Source organism: Eretmochelys imbricata, chromosome 24 (genome assembly GCF_965152235.1).
Source record: "Eretmochelys imbricata isolate rEreImb1 chromosome 24, rEreImb1.hap1, whole genome shotgun sequence".
Lineage (NCBI taxonomy): Eukaryota > Metazoa > Chordata > Testudines > Cheloniidae > Eretmochelys > Eretmochelys imbricata.
The window spans coordinates 18,495,820-18,512,990 of record NC_135595.1 but is presented as its reverse complement, the minus strand read 5'-3'; the positions used below and the strand labels follow the sequence as shown (position 1 = coordinate 18,512,990).

The following is a 17,171-nucleotide window of genomic DNA, read 5'->3' as shown; positions in this document are numbered from 1 at the left end:
ATGAGGGCTTCTCTTGCCGTCTGCATCCTCGCTGCTCTCCTGGCGACGGGTGAGTGGGGTTGGCAGTTGGCGTGCGTGCCTGGTCTTTCCGTGTGCCATCCAGGCACAGCAGACCTGGATGGTATTACCCACAAAGACCGCAGGCTCAGTTCGGCGGCAAAGGGGCTTGAGAAAACATCCCGGCTGCGTGGTTACAGTGTCCTAACAGCTCAGTCAACAGCAAGACCTTCTGCTGCCCCCCAGGCCGGACAAAGGTGCCCCCCCCTGCGATTTCTCTTTTACACCTTGATACAAACAAGTTCGTATCACACTCCCGAGGGGGTTAGCCACCACCCTGCACCTTCTCCTGTTGGTTCCAACACACCATGTCCATCCATCACTCTGTCCTCCTACCTTTGGCTTTACTGGGGGGTCGGTGTGGCCCTGGCCGGCTCCCAGGGCGGTATTTATATGGTAGTTTTATGTTGGGGTGGACCTGTCCTCGCCTTCTGGAATGTGCTTATATGAATACCCGGTGCCTGGTACTTCTCAGGAGAACCCGTGTTTTAGCAACACTAGCAACCCCGCTTCCAAGTTCTTCTGCCAGACGCTGACCTGGTAACTCTCTGCTTTGACTTTGGGTCCAACCGCCGATCTTACACCAGACCCTGTGCTCCTGTGCAGGGAGCTGGGATTGTTTAGCCTGCAGAAGAGAAGAATGAGGGGGGATTTGATAGCTGCTTTCAACTACCTGAAAGGGGGTTCCAAAGAGGATGGCTCTAGACTGTTCTCAATGGTAGCAGATGAGAGAACGAGGAGTAATGGCCTCAAGTTGCAGTGGGGGAGGTTTAGATTGGATATTAGGAAAAACTTTTTCACTAAGAGGGTGGTGAAACACTGGAATGCGTTGCCTAGGGAGGTGGTGGAATCTCCTTCCTTGGAAGTTTTTAAGGTCAGGCTTGACAAAGCCCTGGCTGGGATGATTTAACTGGGAATTGGTCCTGCTTCGAGCAGGGGGTTGGACTAGATGACCTTCAGGGGTCCCTTCCAACCCTGATATTCTATGATTCTATGATTCTATGATTCCTGGCTTTCTCTTTACTGCAAGTGGGGTCTGTTCCTTCAGGGGCTGATTTCCTAACTTCTCCAACGAACCAACAGCTCAGAGCCGCCGGCCGGGTGAAACTTTTTCCTGACCGTAACCGAAAAGCAGCCAGAGAATAATGGGGGCTGAGCTGGGGGCATCCAAGTGACAGTGTCTGAGGAGGAGGGGGCTGGAAGTCACAGTCCCCGTGACAGCGAGCGAAACAATTGTGGACATGGGAGGAAATATTTACAGTTTAAATCACTAGAACCGTGTCATGACGGGGCACGTTTCAGAGCTGGCCGGAGGCCAAGGGCATTTCGAACGGGGATTGTCTGTTGTGTGACAGGCGGCGGATCTGAATTTCAGCAGCAGGAGCTCAAGGCAATATGAAGGCCAGGTCGATGTGACCCCCAGCTGGTGTCCATGGGGCCAGGGCCCAGCCGGTGTCAGGGGGGCGTAGCTGCACTGGACTCGATGGCAGGTGTCAATCGGCCCTTGTGTAAGGGGACTGTTGTCCCCTTACTAACATTCGGGGGGGTGTTTTAGTTGCTAGCTCCCAGTACTAAAAAGGGGGAAGGGTCGATGGGGAATCAGGACCCTGAGACTGACAGCCCCCAGGAACACCGGGGAGAGGCCAATGTCCCAGGTCAGCCTGAATGACAGGGCGGGCAGGCTAATGAGGGAGTCAAGTCCCCTCCTCCGGGTGAGCTGGAATTGCCTGGGTCAGACAGACAGAGGGGGGCCGAGCTAAGGAGAAAGCCGGGGCCCGAGCTGAGCTGGGGAGCGGAGCTGGGCCAGATCCAGAGGGACCAGAGGCGCAGCCCAGAGAGAGCAGACTTGCCCTGGGAGCAGAGCTGCAGCCCCAAAGCCAGAGGGGCCAGAGAAGCAGCCCAGGGGGCTGGAGGCAGCAGCAGAGACCGAGTGGTGCAGCTGGGGCTGGAGCTGTCCGGAGCTGGGTGCGGTGAGCAGCTGGGGAGAGCGAGGGGGACCCTGGGCAGCGGGCCCAGCACAGGGAGACGCCTCAGCCAGGAGGCTCTGCAGGCCAGGCTTGGCTCGTAACCCCGCCAGGGCGGGGGCGACACTGGGCAGAAGGGTCCTACCACTTAGAGCCTGAGAGCGTGTGGCCACCACCAGAGCGAGTGTCTGACCCGCAGCATCCCTGCAGCACGGCCAGGGCCGGAGCAGGGGGCCTGGCACTTACCAGGAGCAGACTGTGAACTGCCCGGACGTTCCAGAGACACTGTTTGTGATGTTCCCTGCCACAGAGCGGGGTGATGTGTTTCCTTTCACCTTTCCCATTTTCCCTTATTCTTTTTAACATTAATTGTTGATTAAATAACTTGCATTTGCTTTAACTTGTATGTAATGGTCAGTGGGTCAGAGAAGTGCCCAGTGCAGAGAGAGCCCCCCGGAGTGGGGACACCCTGGCCCCTGTCCTAGGTGACCACAGCAGGGTTGGGGGTCGAGCCCCCCAGGAATCCTGGGCCCAGCCTTGTTGGGGTTACGAGGACTCTGCCAGACAGGAGAGTGGAAGGGGAGCCCTCAAGGGCAAGGAGCCCACTGGGTAAAGGAAGTGGGAGCGAGGACTCAGATCCTTTCGCTAGCCCGCTTCACCGGGGTCATGCAGAAGCCAGGAAAGTTCCCCACAAGAGTGGGACTATTCCCCCGCTTACACTTGCTGAGAGCGAGACCAGCTCACACCCACTGGGGATCTCTCTGGGGTTTGTGAGGTGGGAAAACCGCCCGGTGAACTAAAATCTGCAGTGAACCCAGGGAGACGCGTGAAATGCCTGTAGCCAGCTGGGACCAGGGACCAAACTGGGGCAGCGCGGTGGAAAAGGGACCCCAGGGCGCTGCACCCGGTGCTTCCCCGCAGAGCCCCGGGGAAGGCGAAGGAGGAACAAATCCGGGTGGCTCATGTTCTCGCTCCGTCTCCAGGGGCCTGTCTGAAGTGTGAGGTTTGCGATGGACCAGGAACCAGCTGCACGGGCGACCTACAGACCTGCGCCGCTGGGGAAGACATTTGTGGCATCGCTCGGACAGAAGTGACATGGGGTAGGTGAGGGGGCCGTACCCAACCTGGGTCAGCAGACAGGCTGGGGAGCCAGGACGCCTGGGTCCTCTCCTAGTCCCAGCTCTGGGAAGGGCATGGGGTGGATGGGTCTGAGCAGCTGTTAAGCAGCCAGGATGCCTGGGTCCTATGCCAGACACTGTGGGCTGGCTCCCCAATGGGGCCTTCGGCTCAGCATGGCGATGCCGAACCCCCATGCGACTCGCCAGCCAGTGGGTCGGGGCCCGGCTCCCCGTACGGTGCATGGGGAGAGGGAGGCACCTGAGGATGGGATCCACCAGAGGCAGCACGCAGAGCAGGCAGCCGCCGAAACCAGCCAATAGGAAATGCCAAGGAGAGGGGTGTGGCTTAAGCCCCCCCCCCCCCCCCCCGGCACCCGGAGTTCAGCCCCTAAATCTGGGCTGCACAGATCTTGGATCTTGGGATCCACGGCCAGGAGCCCCTCGCCAGGAGTCGGGTGTCTGAACCGGGTCAGCCCTTCCTTGCTAATGACAGCTGTGGAGGAGGGGCTGCCAGGAGACCGCAAGGGTTGGACGCTCAGCTGGACCCTGCGGGAGCCAAGTTCAAATCCCCACTCGGCCCGAATCAGGCTGGGGTCTTCAGCCCAGGTCTCTCCCCTGCTACGGTCGTGCCTGGCCCCCTGGAGCTGGGTGGGTCTCTCTGTCTCCCCTGTTGAAGCCGCCCCATGTTGTATGAAATAGTTAAACGTTCCCTGGAACCTGATTCCCCCGTGGCAGGAGAGTGGGGAGCTGGAGGATGTAAATGCTGGATTAGGTGCTGAAATTGCTTTGTCTAGCCCTGCCGGACCTCAGGTGAGTCACTTCCCCTCCCTGTGCCTCAGTTTCCCCATGGGTAAAGGAAGGCTAATGGCACAGGGCCGTCGATGGGGTGTGAGTGGAAGGGGAATAAATCTCAGATGTCTCCTTCTGTGCAGCGGGAATGAAGACCCAAACCATTCTCAAGGGCTGTGTGACATCCAGCCAATGTAGATCCAGCCCCGTCTCTGTGAATTTCGGGAATGGAATGGAAATAATGATGCGCTTCACCTGCTGCATGGGGGACGCCTGCAGAACAAGCACGGTTACAGGTACCTCTCCCCACCTCCGCCTCTCCTGCCCCATCCCTCTGCACCTCCGGCTGCCTGGAACCTACCTCGTGTTAACTTCCTTAGCCTGGTCCTCCGACCCTGCAGGGGGTGCCCCATGGAATAACACTAATCACCTGCAAATAGTCCTCCCGCCCTGCAGGGCGTGCCCCATGGAATAGCACTAATCACCTGCAAATAGTCCTCCCGCCCTGCAGGGGGTGCCCCATGGAATAGCACTAATCACCTGCAAATAGTCCTCCCGCCCTGCAGGGCGTGCCCCATGGAATAGCACTAATCACCTGCAAATAGTCCTCCCGCCCTGCAGGGGGTGCCCCATTGAACAACATTCAGTCCCTGGGTAGATGGAGTTTAGTGGTTGGAGCTCAGGGTTCTTGCCAGATGTGAACCCAGCTGGCCCCACCCAGGGCAGGATCCAGGGCTCTCTATTGCCAGGGTTGCCATATTTCCAGTTCCCAAATAGAGGACGCTGCAAGGGGAGAGGGGACCTGGGGGGTACAACTGGGGGGCACTTTAGGGGTAATTTGGGGCTGCAGGAGGGGTATGTGTGTACTGGGAGGGGGTACCTGGGGGATGCTGGAGGGGATGTGTACTGGGAGGGGGTACCTGGGGGATGCTGGAGGGGGGTGTGTACTGGGAGGGAGTACCTGGGGGATACTGGGGGTACCTGCGGCCTCACTCTCAGGTGGGGGGCACTGTTGCTCCCTGTCACTGTGCAGGGTGAATGGTGAGGCCCGGGATGCAGCACCAGCCCGTCCGTCAGCGCCTCCCTATGGGTCTCTCCCCCTCTCCAGGTCACCCCCCCTGGACAGGCTCTGCGGCCTCTGGCACGATGGACCCACCTCCGGGATCCGGGGCCCCCAACATGACTGCCGCGCCTCCAGGGCCCTGGGCCCCCAACGCGACGGATGCACCTCCAGGGCCCTGGGTCCCCAACGCGACAGACGCACCTCTGGGGCCCTGGACCCCCAACGCAACAGACGCGACGCCGGGAACCGGGGCCCCCAACGTGACGGACGCGACGCCGGGTCCCGGGTCCCTCAACACGACGGACGTGACACCGGGACCCAGGTCCCCCAATGCGACGGACGCGACGCGGGGAACCGGGGCCCCCAACATGACAGACGCGACCCTGGGACCCGGGGCCCCCAACGCGACGGACGTGACGCTGGGAACCGGGGCCCCCGACGCGACAGACGCGACGCCAGGAACCGGGGCCCCCAACGCGACAGACGCAACGCCGGGGCCCGGGTCCCCCAACACGACGTACGCGACGCCGGGACCCAGGTCCCCCAACGCGACGGACGCGACGCGGGGAACCGGGGCCCCCAACATGACAGACGCGACCCTGGGACCCGGGGCCCCCAACGCGACGGACGTGACGCCGGGGCCCGGGGCCCCCAACGCGACGAGCGTGGCTCCAGCAGCCACGACCTCCCGTGCAGCGGGGATGACTTCAACGACCACAACCTCCGGCAGAGCGGGCGCGGCTCCAGGACCAGCCGGGTTCCTCCTCCCAGCCTTTGCTGGCCTCCTCCTGCTGGAGCTTCTCTCTTAATTCCCCCCCGGGTGCAATGGCCACACCGCACTGAAATACACCCTGCAGCCTGCGTCAGCCCCTCTCCCCTCCAGGCGTTCTCGGCTCCTGCACGGGCTCACATCCCCTTGATATTGTTGCACTGAATAAAACGCACTGGAAACCAAACGTGCTGGAACTTTATTTATTTATTTCAATGGAGGGAAAATGTGATTCTCGTGCGTGGGACCATCAAGAGGCCCGGTAAGAACATAAGAGCGGCCACAGCTAGTCCGGTGCCCTGTCCCCAACCCTGGCACAACCACAACTTCAGGGGAAACACAGTAATTTAGGTCAGATCCACCCCTGTCTTTCCCTCCCGGCTTCTGGCAGTCAGAGGTTTAGGGACACCCAGAGCAGGGGGTTGTGTCCCTGACCATCTTGGCTAATTGCCATGGGTGATCCTATCCTCCAGGAACAGATCTAGTTCTTTTTTGAACCCTGCTGTACTTTTGACCACCCTCACATCCCCTGGCAATGAGTTCCACAGGTTACTTGTAAACTGTGGGGAGAAGTACATCCTCTTGTTTGTATGAAACCTGCTGCCTGTTCGTTTCATGGGGTGACCCCTGGTTCTGGTGCTGCGGGACAGGGGAAATAGCAGTTCTCTAGTCACTTTCCCCGTGCCGTGGCATGATTTTCTAGCCCTCTGTCGCATCCCCCCTTAGTCGTCTCTGTGCCAAGCTGAACGGCCCTAATCGTTTTAGTCTCGCCTCATATGGAAGCTGCTCCATGCCCTGAGATTAGGTGAGAATATCCCGAGTGGGGAAGTCAGGCAGCAGAGGCCGGGAGCTACACAGCCCCGGAGAACGTCAGTTCAGCCTCCAACGGGGCTGCAAACTCTTCGGGACCTGCCGAAGGAGCCACGATAGGAAAGAGACGTGCTGGACCCAGGGACCCAGTCTTGAAGTAGCGGAGCCGTGGGGGTCTCCCATGGCAGCCGGGGGCCTGGCTATAAGAAGGGGATGTTCCCAGAGAGCCTGCATCACGGTCAGACGCACGGGGTCACCCCAGGTCTCCGTTTCAGTCTGCCTTGTAGCAGCTCTGCGGTTAATCAGATCCTTCTGTGTGTCGTCCAGCCATCTCGCTTTGGGTCTTCCAGCCGCCTCTGACCGAACGGTGTTAAAACACCCTGTTTTCTGGATAGTCTTCTGATGTCCCCCGGCCAAACCGGCTAAGCCTGGACTCCTTCTGCTTCATTGGTGCCAGCTTCCTACTTCCCACATTCATTTCCAACACAGTCCTTCCTTGGCTCTCCAAGCAACCATCTCAGCGTTCTGATTTCCACTCTATTCAGATCTGCTCTGTCTTTTCCTCAATCCCCAGCAGCCAGAGCCAGACAAAAAGGACGGCCTCGTTACCGGCTTGTTGGCTTTTACTTTCAGTTTGCTGAGCGGGCATTCTCCTCGCACGGAAACGTATGTGTGTATAAGCCAGCGGGTGCCTTCAGCCCGCTCTTGTGGGTGCATCATGGTAGAGGTTTATGAATCTGGGGCTGCATTATTGCTCTGGAGCCAGACTGTTTAGCTCAGGTTTGGGTTTATTGATGCCATGTTTTGTGAGGGCTTCCCAGTCTCTTCCACGGGAGCTTCCTCTTCCGACTGCGTCATGGCAGCTTGCATGAGTTCATGGAACTTCTGACCGGGCTCTTCTTTTAAGCCTCCTGCTCATGTCACAGCAGAGGGAATCACCCGTGCACCTGGACAGTTTCCCCGGGGCTCCTGCTTTCTCTCAGAGAACTCCTTTAGTCTGGGCCCAATAGGTACCTTGTCTCCACACACTTCTAGGAGGAGTTCAGATGCCTTTTCCACATCTTTTTTTTGCCGTTGCCATGACCTTCACTGTGGCCTTGGCCTAGCCCTGGAGGTGATCCTCTACAAAGTCAACATGATCATCTTCAGGTCCTCTTAGCAGGCACATCGCCGCTTTCACAGACTGGATCCACTCCTCCACCATATCACCTGGTCTAATCAGGAACCCACTGAATTCTTTGACATCTGCTGCTGTGGGACATAAATAGCAGAAGCTTTCATAACTTCTCCTGTCTGTGGGTGTCTTATTCTCCTAGCTAGTGACAAATCTTCTCTCTGCTCGGGTCTAGCTTTTCGTAATGCCTCAGCCTGGTCTGATAATTTACGCTGAAGTTCAGCAAATTGGGCCCATGGTTCTTCAAGTCCAGCCATGACAGGGCTCCTGACCAGATCCAACTAGTAAAGCAATGGGGTGGATCCTACAGATGGGATCCTGTTTGTGATGCAAATTATACAAGCGGGGGAATAGTCCCGCTCTTATGGGGGACTTTCCTGGCTTCTGCAGCACCTCAGTGGAATTGGACAGTGACAGGATCTGAATCCTCACTCCCACTCCCTTCAGCTGGAGCCCGGCCTGCCCTCGAGGGCTCCCCGTCCTCCCTCCAATGCGGCAGAGTCCTCGTAACCCCGACAAGGATCCCTGGGAGAGCGGCCGAACGAGCAGTGGGGAGAAGTGCACGGAGAGAAGGAGAGAGTCCCTCTCCGCAGGCCACTCTGGGGTGCCACTTGACCCTCCATGTCTGCTCTATGCATCGGCTCTGAGCCGTCTCTGGGATGCAAGGAAAGTTCACTGTCTGTCCCTCTCCCGTCCCAAGCCCAGCTACGCTGCGGTGACACCGCGGATCGGACACTTGCTCTGGCGGTGCCCACATGCCCTCAGGCGCTGGGGGCAGGACCTTCTCCCCAGCATCATCTGTGTATTATAATTGCTAGATAATGCAATTATAATACACAGATTCTCCTATAATACACTACGCCAAATGGATTTTAAACCATTAGGAAGTCTAGAACCCCCAGGAGATTTTTAGATCCAGCAAAGAATCTGGAACCTCTTGGATTCTATATGGTTTGAAAACACTCTAAAATCCACTTGGGTCCTAGAACCAGTCATGAATCCGGAACTCACAGACCCTATTGAGTGTGAACACACTGACAGACATAAAACAAAGATTCCAGAGCCAGCCACTGATGCAGATCCCATGAGAATCAGTTAGGTTCGAACACATTGAGAGACCTAAAACAAATGAGATTCTGGAACCAGCTAGTGATCTGGAACCCCTGAACACACACTGAGTTTCATAACGTAGAAAGACCAAGAACAAATGAGGTTCTAGAGGTGGACAATAATCTAGATTCTTTAAAGACCTATTGATGTTGAAAAGATTGAGAGACCTAGAACACATGGGATTTTGCAGGTGAAAAGGAACCTGGAATCCCAAGGACACTGCTCAGTTTAAAAATATTGAAATACCAGGAACCCATCATGCTTTAGTTCAATCAGGGATGAAGGAACAGGTGGGATGACAAGTTTCCAATGTTCTCTTACTCCAGGCACTTTCAGTCCATCTCCAGTTCTGGTCCCTCAACTTCTGTCCCTTGTTTCCCACTGGGCTCAGGTGCTTCACTGCCGAGATCATCAATGAAAGCTGCCTTGACCAGAGTCATGAGGGACATCCTGAGCACCTGCCAAAACATCTCCCCCACAAAGATGTAGCGGACGGGGATACAGCAAGTGTTGAAACACGTCAGGAGGGTGTAAATAAGCAGGAAGGTGCTCGTGAATGACACCAGCAACGCATTCTCGTAGAGCAGCAGGCCGTGGCAGAGGTGGTAGGGCAGCCAGTAGACGAAGAATGACACCACGGCAGTTACCATGACTTTGAAAGGCTTCCTGCTCCGCGCCAGCCCCCTCTTCTTCATCTACAGCCCTGTCCAGCCATGGCATCCCACGTTTGTGCAGGGGGGCAGCAGGAAGCCTATCAGGAACTGCACCCTGAACAGAACAAGATGGAGACGTGTCCTCCAGGTCTGCGTCTCGGCTCTGTCCCCCTCTCCAGATAAGGTGTAACTATTCGTGCAGACAACTCTGATCCCTCCATCTCCAGGAGCTCCCGGAAACCCAGTTAGGGAGCACTGAGGGTGAAGGAGACCAGCTGCGAACAGCTTCCTGACCTGGGCCACGCTGGGGTGATGCTGGAACCCAACAGGGCGGCAGGGGAGAGTGCAGTGGTCCAGGCTTGTGAGGGTGAGGAGGAAGATGCAGAGAACATGCCCAGGGAGAGGCAGGCGTTGAGTTCATACATGGCCGTGCCAAAGTCCCAGTGGAAACCCAGGCACAGGTAGACGCGAACAGAGTTATAAAGCAGGGCGTGAGCAGGTAGGTGAGCACCAGATGGAAGGAAAAGAGGGAGGTCACCATCATCCTCAACCTCGGCCCCAGAACTCACAGGCACAGCCCACAGCCAGCAATCCCAGCAGGGGATGCCACAAGCAGCTGCCACTTGATTTCCCTTCCCGACCAGCTGAGGGTTGCTCCCATTGGCTGCTGCGCTGGCTGGGAAAGTGGAGGAGCCATGAGGAGCGGGCTGGCTGGGAAGGCGTAGGGATTGTGAGGGTCTGGGCTGCTGGAGCCTGTCACTATGAAGCAGGTTTTCTAATTCTTCCGTCATTCTTGTAGCTCTTCTGCAATCAGCCAACCTCCCCCTTGACCTGTGGGCCCCAGAACTGGACACTGGATCCCAGCAGTGTCGCCCCAGGGCCAAAGCCAGAGGGAAAATCCCCTCCCTGCTCCTATGTGAGATTCCCCCTGTTCATTGGGCCACAGCGAACAAGCGCACAAGAGAGAGAAGGACTGGACCTGGGAGGTGGGAGACTCAGGCTCTTACTCCAATGAATGTTTCAGTTACACACTGTGGGACAACATCAGTAGGAGGCTGAAATAAGCTCTCCGGGCAAGAGGGGTTTTCTGGCTGGTATAAGTGCCCCTATGGGCTTTAGGCAGCACAGCGACGTCCCAGGAGATCACGCGCCCTGACCTGCATAGCTGTGCCAGCAAAAGTTTCTGGTGTAGACCCGGCCTTACTCGTGTGTGTTCAATGACCGCCGAGATTCCAGAGAACAAGGCTGCAAATTTGATGAGGTGACGCTACCAGACCACCACCTCCTAGCTGAATCTGAGCCATGACTTCATATGTGTTTGTAAATAATCCCCAGCTTTTCCATTACACTCTTCATCAGCCAGTCTCCAACCACTCTCTCTCTCAACTCCTGGAGATCCTGACACCTGGATTCCATCTGGAAGCCCCCTACCCATCTCGACAACCTTAGGGAGCAAAGCTGGCCTGTAATGCAACCAAAGCTGAAACGTGGATTCACTTTGCTGGATTTTGGAAAGCTCCAAAGTCGCAGTGACTGCCATTGAAGCCTCTGCTGGCCTCTGGTGGCCCCATGTGTCCACTGGATCCATCTAGGTGACTAGCCAGCCAGGGGGTCAGGGGCCCACTGAGGATGGGATCTGCAAAAGCCAGCACGCTGAGTGGGAGCCACCTAAGCAGCCAGTAGGAAATGCCGAGGCGAGGGGTGTGGCCTAAGCCCGGCCCCCACCTGGAATTTGGCCCTACGTCTTGGCTTCACGGAGGCGCCCGGCTCCGGTTGGGATCCACAGCCGGGAACCCCTCGCCGGGAGTCGGGCGTCTGAACTGGGTCAGCCTTTCCTTGCAGAAGACAGTGGTGGAGGAGGGGCTGCCAGGAGACCCCAGTGGCTGGGCGCTCAGCTGGGCCCTGGGGGAGCCAAGTGCAAATCCCCACTTGGCCCAAATCGGGTTAGAGACTTCAGCCCAGATCCCTCCCCTCCTACGGTTGTGCCTGGCCCCCTGGATCCGGGTGGGTCTCTCTGTCTCCCCTGTTGAAGCCACCCCACCTTGTATGAAATAGTTAAACGTTCCCTGGAACCTGATTCCCCCACGTCCACGGGGAGCGTCTGACCCACTGGGCTCCTGGGTATCCGGCGGGAGCAACCCAGCATCTCCTCCCCTGGCTGGGCTTTGTGCAGGGCCGGATCCGGTGGACGTGCTCCGAGGGCATCCCCTGGATCAGGCCCCGCAGGTGATATTGGAAGGGGAATGCCTAGACTGTGAATCCCGCCACGGCTAAGCGGTGGCTGGATGCCCAGTGTCGGGATCTTGGCGGCCCGGCACGTACCAACTTCGGCAGTGAAAAGACTTTCTCGGTAAGAGATTTGGGGCCCCCAGGTTTAGGTGGCCGCTGAGTGGGGAGCTGGAGGATCTAAGTGCTGGGTTTAGGTTCTGAAATGGCTTTCTCTAGCCCTGTAGGACCTCGGGTGAGTCACTTCCGCTCTCCGTGCCTCAGTTTCCCCATGGGTAGAGGAAGACTAATGGTACAGGGCATCGTTGTGAAGGTGGGGTGGGAGTGGAAGGGGAATCTCAGACTTCTCCTCTTGTGCAGCGGGAGAGAGGACACAGAGCTTTCTCAAGGGCTGTATCCCATCCAGCGAATGTATGAATTTTGGGAAGGGAATGACAGCAAGGACGAGTATCGCCTGCTGTGTGGGAGACGCCTGCCGAACAACCACCGTGACAGGTACCTCTCCTGCCCCATCCCTCTGCACCTCCGGCTGCCTGGAACCTGCCCCACGATAACGTCCCGGGCCTGGTCCTCCCGCCCTGCAGGGGGCGCCCCATGGACTGACACTGAGCCCCCGGCTGGGTGGAGTTTAGTGGGCGGGGCTCTAGGCTCCCACCAGGTGTGAACCCAGCTGGCCCCACCCAGGGCGGGGTCCAGGGCTCCCTGCTGCAAACCCCTCCCCTGCCCCTGCTGCCCCCAGCGTCCCCGGAGCTACAGCGCCCCCTGCAGGGGGCCCCCGGGGCTGAGCTCTGCAGCCCCCAGCTGCTCTCCCAGCCCCGACCCGTCCTGGGGCTCGTCCCCCGAGCTGACTGCGTTTGCTCCACTTCTTCCCAGTGCCCCCGGCCGACCCCAAACCCAATGGCCGGCGCTGCCGGGGCTGCTACGTGTTGAATGCTGCTCAGTGCAAGGAGCAGGCCACAGAGTGTGCTGGATCCGAGACCCAGTGTCTTGACGCCGCTGGGACCGTAACGACTGGTAACTTCAGTTCATTTATTCCGGCGTTGTTTTTCCTTTGCTGTTTCTTCCCCTCCCCCGCACCCCGCCCCCGTAGGGCAGAAGCGAGACGCTGCGTGGAGGCCGCTAGGGAAAGGTATCGGCTGCAGATCAGGACTCCTGGGTTCTGTTCCCAGCGCTGGCCTCCGGTGTGACCTTGGGCCAGTGTCTCCCCCTCCCTGTGCCTCTGGTTCTCTTTCTCTCCATTACCTGTATAAAATTTAATCTGTAAACTCTTTGTGGTAGGGCCTGGCTTAGTCCTGGGAACCCCTGTTTTTTAGGCACTGGACAGACCCCTGACCAAGATTTGGGTCCCCTCTTGAGCCAGGTGCTGCTCAAGACCTTTGACTGAGATCGGGGTCCCCTCTTCTGCCAGATGCTGAAGGATGCCCAATGAGATACAGTCCCTGCCCCCAAAGAGCCTGCAATCTAAGCAGGCAAACAAAGGCTCTTTCTCCCCATTTTAAAGATGGGGAAACTGAGGCACAGAGCAGTGCCGTGACTTGCCCCATGTCACACAAGAGGCCTGTGGCAGAGCTGGGATCTGAACCTAGTTTTGCGGAGTCCCATCATGGTGCCTTAATTCACTACAAAGCCCCCCTTCTTGGAGATCTCATCTCTGCCACCAGCACTGAGCTGCTTCTTTGTAGATGAGCCGTGTGGCTAATACAGGCCTCATCCAATCTAGATGTTGTCAGTGGGCTCTGGATCGGGGTGGCAAGTGACTGGTTTACAGGCACACAGCGCGACTGTCTCTGAGCGGAGAAGGGGGAAGCCATCCCGGGCCAGACAGGCTGGCGTGAGCAGACAGACGGGGAAATGAAGGCTGTGGGGGTCTGGGGAGGGGAGTTTGGTGGGGCCCAGAGGAGGAGGAGGCCATTGTGTCCTAGTCCAGCTGGGGGAGTGGAGCTGTTTCCCTGACAATCACCTGTTTCTCCCAAACACGCAGGTGGAATCAAATACAGACCATCATGAAGGGCTGTGCTTCTGAGTCCTTCTGCGCCCAGATAAAAGCGGGTTCAGGGACCATCGCAGGGATCGGTGCAGATCTAACCACAGCCAAATGCACAGTGGCCTCCAGCATGGCAGGGGCGGCTCCGGAAACCACAACCTCCAGCGTGGCGGGCGCGGCTCTGGCAACCAGAACCTCTGGCACGGCTGGCAAGGCTCCGGGACCAGCCGGGCTCCTCCTCCCGGCCCTCGCTGGGCTCCTCCTGCTGATGCTTCTCTCCTGATTCCCCACCCGGTGCAACGGCCCCACCGCACTGAAATCCACCCCGCAGCCTGGGTTAGCAGCTCTCCCCCCGGCAGGGGTTCTCTGCTCCCGGACGCACTCACATCCCTCTGATGTTGCTTCGCTGAATAAAACACACTGGAGACCAAACTCTCTGGAATTGCATTTATTTATTTCTTTCAAACGGGAAAAAATTAATTCTCGTGGGTGGGACCATCAAGAAGCCTGTTAGGAACAGAAGAGAGGCCACAGCTACCCAGTGTCCTGTCCCAGACAGTGGCCCCCCCAGAACGTCCGGGGCAGTGCCCAGAACATGGCGGTATTGGAGAGACCCAGCCCTGTCTTCCCCTCCTGGCTTCTGGTAGACAGAGGTTTAGGGACACCCAGAGCATGGGGTTGTGTCTCTGAGCAGCTTGGCTAATTGCCATTGTGGCCCTATCCTCCAGGAATGGATCTAGTTCTTTTCTGAACCCTGCTATACTTTTGCCCATCCTCACATCCCCTGACAACGAGTTTCACAGGTTAATTGTACATTGCAGGGGAAAAGCACGGCCCCTTGTTTGTATGAAACCTGCTGCCTGTCCATTTCATGGGGTGACCCCAGGTTCTGGTGCGGTGGGGCAGGGGAAATAGCAGTTCTCTGGTCACTTTCCCCACCTCATGGTATGATTTTCTTACTCTTTGTCTCATCCCCCCCCGAGTCGTCTTGTTGCCAAGCTGAAAGGCCTCAACCTTTTTAAGCTCACCTCATAAGGAAGCCATTCTGTGCCCTAAGATCAGGCTCAGAAAGACCCCAGTGGGGAAATTAGGCAGCCCAGTGTCCCGGGCACCAGGCTTGGGGCTCTGGAACTGCCCGGAATGAAGTTCAGACAGGACCCTCCTGCAGTGACTCCCCTCGGGCCAGACTCACACCCGGGACAGCCTCTGACCTCAGAGCACTCAACCCCCTGTTCACACTGTGAGCCCCCCGAATCGTACACCTGTGAAAACGCTACCCACCCCGCAAAGGGCCCTGCCCCCAACTTCACCGTCACCAGTGACCCTCAGCCAGCGTGTGACACAGAAGGGTTTATTAGGCTACAATTATCTCACCAAGGTAATGGAATCCGTGACTTCCAGAGACCGCCGTGACATTTTTTGCTTCAGCCCCGGGGCAGCAGGGCTGGAGCTGTCAGCCAGTGGGGGCCCCAGAGCTCTCAGTTACCGCAAGCGGCAGGGCCCCCCACAGCTCCTGGCCACCAGCCCCAGAGCTCCGAGCCGTGGCAGGTGGCAGGGGGCTCCCACTGTTCCCCGTCACTTTGGGTGTGAAGGGGGCCCCCGCAGCTCCCAGCCACCACGGTGGCGGGGAGGAAACCCTGAAACTGGAGCTGCGGTGGGTGCTGGACCCCCACACTCCCCATTTTGTCACAGTTCGTTTTAGTAAAGTCAGGGACAGCTCTTCTGCCTGCCTTGTGCAGAGGATGGGCCTTGGCCATCAGTTGCCAGGGAGGGGGTGGCTGAATTGGGGTGCAGGGACACATAGGGATGGTGGAGGGGGGCTTAAGGACACTTATGGACATTGGAAGATATGCCTGACTAAATGGGAGCGGTTACGGGTCAGTCAGGGTCTGCATGGGGCAGGCTCCCCAACTCCCCCTCAAAAAACCTGTTTCACACTTCTCCCACATGCACCCAACAACCCTCCAGGTTCCCTCCCAGGCTCCTTCCCAGCAATGACTTCCCTCTCCCTCAGCTTCTCTGTTGCCCCGACTCCCCCAAGCCTTTGCCCTGCTTTTGAGGGGTGCGGAAACACATTGCTGTGTTGTGGTTTACAAGAATGATCACTCAAAGTTCTGTATTAACCTGCCTCGTAAGGAATCTATCAAAAACCATTTCGTGAATCATTTTCCTTGTTACAGACATACTTCCTGACAGGTGTTTTGAAATAAATTACCAAAATAATTGAAACGGGTGGGATTATATTCTGTTATTTTGACAGATAACATATGCAGAATGTTGAAGAATTTTACAATATTGCGTGCAGAACTTTTAATGTTTTGGTGCAGAATTCCCCCAGGAGTAAATATTTTAAATGATCATTAACAGAAATGACATTCGCCACCTAGTGGTGCATTAAAAAAACTTTACAAACAAAATTATTTTATACAGTTTATATGGACAGTAATTAAAAAAAAAGTCCCTCTTAATTTTCACAGCTCCCCCAAAATGCCTAGGAGACAGAAATCGTCCATAGCTTGGAAACTCCCACCCCTGGACACACATAAGGAATTGTACTCACCTGTATTCCTGATGCTGGCAGCCCTAGAGAAGCTAACTGAATTAATAGCTGTTTTTCTCTGATGAGTGTATTTGTTTTAGAATTTGAATGTTCATGCTCAGTTGGTTGAAGAACTCAACACAGGGCAAAGTGAAGTTTGTCCAGGCCATAAGAGGCTTTCCGGGTTTCATAGAATCATAGAAGATCAGGGCTGGAAGGGATTTCAGGAGGTATCTAGTCCAACCCCCTGCTCAAAGCAGGACCAATCCCCAACTAAATCATCCCTGCCAGGGCTTTGTCAAGCCTGACCTTAAAAACCTCAAAGGAAGGAGATTCCACCACCTCCCTAGGTAACGCATTCCTCACCATTCTAGTGAAAAAGTTTTTCCTAATATCCAACCTAAACCTCCCCCACTGCAACTTGAGACCATTGCTCATCGTTCTGTCATCTGCTACCACTGAGAACAGTCTAGATCCATCCTCTTTGAAACCCCCTTTCAGGGAGTTGAAAGCAGCTATCAAATCCCCCCTCGTTCCTCTCTTCTGCAGGCTAAACAATCCCAGTTCCCTCAGCCTCTCCTCATAAGTCATGTGTTCCAGTCCCCTAATGATTTTTGTTGCCCTCCGCTGGACTCTTTCCAATTTTTCCACCTCCTTCTTGTAGTGTGGGGCCCAAAAATAGACACAGTACTCCAGATGAGGCCTCTCACCAATGTCAAATAGAGGGGAACGATCACGTCCCTCGGTCTGCTGACAATGCTCCTACTTATATGGCCCAAAATGCTATTGGCCTTCTTGACAACAAGGGCACACTGCTGACTCATATCCAGCTTCTGGTCCACTGTCACCCCTAGGTCCTTTTCTGCAGAACTGCTGCCGAGCCATTCGGTCCCTAGTCTGTAGCGGTGCATGGGA

The 17,171-nt window shown here is 56.7% G+C and overlaps 1 protein-coding gene and 1 pseudogene across 1 annotated transcript in view; one reads left to right on the top strand and one right to left on the bottom strand.

The window, feature by feature from the left end:
• The window catches only part of LOC144280000 (phospholipase A2 inhibitor NAI-like), a 34,119-nt gene continuing 16,948 nt past the window's right edge, over window positions 1-17,171 (top strand). The window contains exons 1-4 of the mRNA XM_077841695.1: window positions 1-49; window positions 3,005-3,121; window positions 4,072-4,224; window positions 12,607-12,737. Of these exons, the coding sequence (XP_077697821.1) occupies window positions 1-49; window positions 3,005-3,121; window positions 4,072-4,224; window positions 12,607-12,737 (450 nt within the window). The remainder of the gene's footprint in view (window positions 50-3,004; window positions 3,122-4,071; window positions 4,225-12,606; window positions 12,738-17,171) is intronic.
• LOC144279883 (putative G-protein coupled receptor 33) lies at window positions 9,187-10,051 on the bottom strand (annotated as a pseudogene).